Consider the following 6,000-nt stretch of genomic DNA (forward strand, 5'->3'; position numbering starts at 1 on the left):
ATGAGGCTTGAAGCTGTAGATATTTTTAAATCAGGAAAGGTCCAGAAGGGCATCACAGACATTTCATTAGACATTTCCTAATCGTGAGTCAGTACCAAGAAAAATTAATCTTTATTTAATAAGTTGGTTATTTCCTCAAATTATTTCTGACAAGAAACAAAAACTTGTAACAGAGGCTTATGCACATTTTGGTAGTCATTTTTACTGTACAAAATGAAAACTTTTTATATTCTTTCTTTACACTGTGCTATAAATCTGTTGTACAAGTCAGTTGTATCTAAAAGGGGAGCAGAGAGAAATGAGGCTGATGTTTTTATTAACCTCTTTTGTACTAAATATAAAGAGGATAATAAATGAAGTAAAATAACCATTATACTTTTAATTTGTATTTTACTTAAAAAAAAACATGCTTTTTTAAAATTAAGACTATATGCAACCCCAGGTAACATTGGTTTAAGTTTCTCATCTACTGCTTTTGTTTCAATAATGTAGAACTGACAAAGCTGATTAACAATGAAAAAGGTAATTTTTATTTTATCAATAATACCTTGACATTCATTTTATAGACTTGAAAAGAGTAATGCTGGTGTAACAGAACCCTTGCGAAACTCCCATATGGTCATATGACAGTGAAAACAAATTTCAGTTAGTTGCATGTTTTTAAAACTGATGATTCAGAGTACTACATATCATTCCTTTACTATTCCTCTGTTTGTCCCATGGCCTTCTTGCACCTTTCGTGAGTTTCAGCTCTGCACCACCATCAAAGGAACGACCTGGTCCTATTTTCTTTCAGAGAAAAGTGTGTAATATTCCTTCCCTGAGTTTTAAATTTTAACTCTGTTACTTTTGACAAAGCCTTTCCTTTGTTCAAATACAAAGATGCAGTAAAAAGAGCTTTGACATGTTGTGCCTTTCATGTGTGCATTTTTCTGGTTTCACTGATGTCCTGAATTTTGCAAACGATACCGTGTGCCTTCAAGTTCTCCTATAAAATGTCATTTGTACACTGTATCAAGAACAGTTTAGGACAGCATTACATTCACATGATTTTAAAGTCCAATAAATACTTGATGGTTTCTCAGAAAACCCACAATTTGGTGAAACGGATGCAAAATACTGCTTTGTTTTCCAGTTTGCTCTTCATAAAATCTTCCCCCAGTACACATTCACTGGCTTACCTGCAGGGTAGCGCTCGATCACTGGCCAGCTGTCCACCTGTAACGTGGCATTGCCACCACTCCTCGTAAAACGGACTACATGGTATTTCCCATCATTAATGATTGCACTGGACTCCTCAATGGCGATGTCATCTGTCCCAACATTAAATTTAACTCCAATTTTTCCTTGGTGCTGGAAGGGAGGAGGAGACAAAAAGAGTTGTATGAAGTTATACTGATTAGTCAGCATTTAATAAGAATTAAGTATAGGAACAAGACAACAATGTTCACTCTTGCCACTTTTGTTCACCATAGTGTTGGAACTCCTGGCTACAGCAATTAGGCAAGAAAAAGGGATAAAAGGCATCCAAATTGGAAGGAAGAATTAAAACTGTCACTATTTACAGATGATACAACATTATATATAGAAACCCAAAAAATCTCCATAAAAAAACTAATAAACAAGTTCAGTAAAGTTGTAGGATACAAAATCAATAGACCAAAATCTCTTCTTTTTCTTTACACTAATAATGAAATATCAGAGGAGAAATTAAGAAAACAATTCCATTTATAATTACATCTAAGAGAATAAAATGCATGGGTATAAATTTGGTCAAGGAGATGAAAGACCTGTATATTGAAAACTTTAAGATATTAATGACATAAATTGAGGAACACACAAATAAATGGAAATAAATTCCATGTTCATGGATTAGAAGAATTAATATTGTTACAGTGACCATACTACCCAAACCATTATACAGATGGAATGCAATCCCTATTAAAATTCCAGTGGCATTTTTCACAGAAATAGAGCAAAGAATCATAAAATTTGCATGGAACCACAAAAGACCCTGAATAGCCAAACCATTCTTGAGGAAGAAAAACAAAGCTGGAGACATCAGGCTCCGTTTTTTTTTTTAAAGATTTTATTTATTTATTTGACAGAGAGTGAGGCAGTGAGAGAGGGAACACAAGCAGTGGGAGTGGGAGAGGGAGAGGAAGAAGCAGGCTCCCAGCAGAGGAACCTGATGCTGGGCTCGATCCCAGAATGCCGGGATCACACCCTGAGCCCAAGGCAGACGCTTAATGACTGAGCAACCCAGGGGCCCCCAGGTTCCCTGATTTCAAACTATATTACAAAGCTACATTACTATGTTATTGGCATAAAAAACAGATACACAAATCAGTGAAATAGAATAGAGAGCCCAGAAATATACCGGAGCCAAGAATATATAACAGAGGAAGAACAGTCTCTTCAACAAATGGCATTGGGAAACTGGACAGCCATATGTAAAACAATGAAACTGGACCACTATCTTAGTCCATACACAAAAATTAACTTAAAATGTCTTAAAGACTTGAACGTAAGACCTGAAACCATAAAAATCCTAGAAGACAACATAGGCAACATGCTCCTTGATACAAGTCTTGCTGATGATTTTTTTAATCTCAAGCCAAAAGCAAAAATAAGTAGGTAGAACTACATCAAACTAAAAAACTACTGCACAGCAAAGGAAACCATCAATAAAATGAAAAGGCAATATAGTGGGTGGGAGAAAATAACTGCAAATCATTTATCTGATAAAGGGCTGACATTCAAAATATATAAAGAGCTCATACAATTCACTAGCAACAAAACAAACAATCCAATTTAAAAATGAGCAAAGATCTGAATAGACATGTTTCCAAAGAAGACATACAAATGGCCAACCAGTACATAACAAGATGTGCCTAACATCATAATCATCAGGAAATTATAAATTAAATCCACAGTGAGATATCACTTCAGACCTGTTTGAACAGCTATTATCAAAAGGCAAGAAATAACAAGTGTTGGTGAGGATATGAAGAAAAGAAAACCCTTTGCACTGTGGGTGTGAATGTAAAATGGTACAACCACTATGGAAAACAGTATGGAGGTTCTTAAAAAGTTAAAAATAGAACTATCGAGAGTTAAGATGGCGGAGGAGTAGGGGACCCCTTTCTCAGCCAGTCCCCTAAGTCGAGCTGGATAGGTACCAGACCAGCCTGAACATCCACGGAATCAGCCTGAGACACAGGAAGATACATCTGGATCTCTACAAATGAACATCTCCAGCGCTGAGTATTGAGGTACGAAGCGGGGAGCCGTGAAACCACGCACAGATATTGGAAGATAAACGAAAGGGGGAGGGAACTGCCATGTTCAGGCGCCGGGAAGAGGTAGCCACCTGCACGGGGGAGCGGGCAGACTCGCGGACCAGCACCACAAGACAGCAGACTGAGACCGTGAGCCGGGAGTGCGTGCCACCAGGCATCTCACGGAACTCTGGAACTTCGGTGTGCTCACTGGGTCCAGACTGAGACCGGGAGCTCCTGGAGCGCGCGGGTTGGCTGGCGGTGTTAGAAACACAAAGGACAGAGACGTGCCGGCTCTGGAAGTGAGGGCTGGGATGCTGGGTGTGGGGCGCACATCCCGGGACGCTGCAGGGTTGAGCAGCACCAACAGTAACAGAGTTAAAGTGGCCAGAACATCAGTGGAGAACGGTCCGCGATCCCTCTGTTCTGAGACAGAGGCTGAGATTCGGCCGATGCTGCTCTGACTCTCAGAAGAGGCACAGAAGACCGCCAGGGAAAGATGCCAGAGAACAAAAGCCTGGAAATACCGGCTCACAGTGTGCCCATCCCCATCCCCCCTCGCAGGGGACACGGAGACTCTACCCAAACAGGGTTGCCTGAGTATCCGCGCGGCAAGCCCCTCCCCCAGAAGGCAGGCTGAAAAATAAAGAAGCCCACATCCCGGGGCGCCCAGGTGGCGCAGTCATGGAGCACCTGTCTTCGGCTCAGGGCGTGATCCCAGTGTTCCAGAAAGGAGTCCCTCATTGGGCTCCTCCTCTGGGAGCCTGCTTCTTCCTCTCCCACTACCCTGCTTGTGTTCCCTCTCTCGCTGGTTGGCTCTCTGCCACATAAATAAAATTTTTAAAGAAGAAGCCCACATCACTAAGATCCCTATAAAATAAGGGCGCACGGCCTGGGTCCCAGTCAATAATTTGGGCTCTGGACAACCCTGCAACCTCTCCTCATCAGAATGACGAGAAGGAAAAGTCCCCCCCAGCAAAGAAAAGACAATGAGTCTGTGGCCTCTGCCACAGAACTAATGGATATGGATGTAACCAAATTATCAGAAATGGAATTCAGAGCAACAATGGTCAAGATGATGTGTAGACTTGAAAAAAGTATTAACGAAAATGTTAATGAGAATATAGAATCTCTAAGGGTGGAAATGAGAGCGAATCTGGCAGAAATGAAAAATTCTATGAGCCAAATGCAGTCAAAACTAGAGGCTCTGGGGTGCATGGGTGGCGCAGTCATTAAGCTTCTGCATTCGGCTCAGGGCGCGATCCCGGCGTTATGGGATCGAGCCCCACATCAGGCTCCTCCGCTATGAGCCTGCTTCTTCCTCTCCTACTTCCCCTGCTTGTGTTCCCTCTCTCGCTGGCTGTCTATCTCTATCAAATAAATAAATAAATAAAGTCTTTTAAAAAAAAAAACTAGAGGCTCTGACGGCCAGGGTAAATGAGGCAGAGGTACGTATTAGCGAATTGGAGGATGGGTTAGTAGAAGAAAAAAGGAAAATAGAAGCTGGACTTAAAAAAATCCATGCCCACGAATGTAGGTTATGGGAGATTACTGACTCAATGAAACGTTCCAATGTCAGAATTATCAGCATCCCCAAGGGGGTGGAGAAAAACAGAGGTCTAGAAGAGATATTTGAACAAATTGTAGCTGAAAACNTTATGCCCACGAATGTAGGTTATGGGAGATTACTGACTCAATGAAACGTTCCAATGTCAGAATCATCAGCATCCCCAAGGGGGTGGAGAAAAACAGAGGTCTAGAAGAGATATTTGAACAAATTGTAGCTGAAAACTTCCCTAATCTAGCAAGGGAAACAAACATTCATGTCCAAGAGGCAGAGAGGACCCCATCCAAGCTCAACCACACCAAACCTATGCCACGTCACGTCATAGTGCAATTCGCAAATATTAGATCCAAGGATACAGTATTGAAAGTGGCCAGGGCAAAGAAATTTCTCACGTACCAAGGCAAAGGTATCAGAATTACGTCAGACCTGTCTACACAGACCTGGAATGAGAGAAAGGGTTGGGGGGGCATTTTTAAAGCTCTTTCAGAGAAAAACATGCAGCCAAGGATCCTTTATCCAGCAAGGCTGTCATTCAGAATTGATGGAGAAATAAAGACGTTCCAGANTGTTCAAGAATCGCCAGTCATTAACCAATTTCGTAACCACAAAACCAGCCCTACAGGAGATATTAAGGGGGGGTTCTATAAAGGAAAAANGGGGGGTTCTATAAAGGTAAAAAGGCCCCAAGAGTGATACAGAGCAGAAAGTCACAACCGATACAAACAAAACTTTACTGGCAACACGGCATCATTAAAATCATATCTCTCAGTATTCAGTCTCAATGTGAATGGGTTAAATGCTCCCATAAAATACCACAGGGTTGCAGATTGGATAAAAAGAAATGACCCATCCATTTGCTATGTAAAAGAGACTCATTTTGAACCCAAAGATACATTCAGACTGAAAGTAAAGGGATGGAGTACCATCTTTCAAACAAATGGACCTCAAGAGGAAGCTGGGGTAGCAATTCTCATATCAGATAGATTGGATTTTAAACTAAAGACTATAGTTAGACACAGAAAGGTACTATATTATTCTTAAAGGATGTATCCAATAAGTGGATATGACAATTATAAATATATATGCCCCCAAAAGGGGAGCAGCAAGATACACAAGCAAACTCTTAACCAGAATAAAGAGACATACAGGTAA

At 41.0% G+C, this 6,000-nt stretch overlaps 1 protein-coding gene across 32 annotated transcripts in view; it reads right to left on the reverse strand.

Annotated features, from left to right (window-relative positions):
• The window catches only part of NRXN1 (neurexin 1), a 1,113,431-nt gene that overhangs the window by 159,438 nt on the left and 947,993 nt on the right, over positions 1–6,000 (reverse strand). For all 32 annotated transcript variants that reach the window (XM_019801696.2, XM_019801695.2, XM_019801700.2 and 29 more), the window contains one exon: positions 1,182–1,353. In XM_019801696.2, coding sequence (XP_019657255.2) covers positions 1,182–1,353 — 172 coding nt within the window. The remainder of the gene's footprint in view (positions 1–1,181; positions 1,354–6,000) is intronic.

The sequence above is a fragment of the Ailuropoda melanoleuca genome, chromosome 4 (assembly GCF_002007445.2).
Source record: "Ailuropoda melanoleuca isolate Jingjing chromosome 4, ASM200744v2, whole genome shotgun sequence".
NCBI classification, from domain to species: Eukaryota; Metazoa; Chordata; class Mammalia; order Carnivora; family Ursidae; genus Ailuropoda; species Ailuropoda melanoleuca.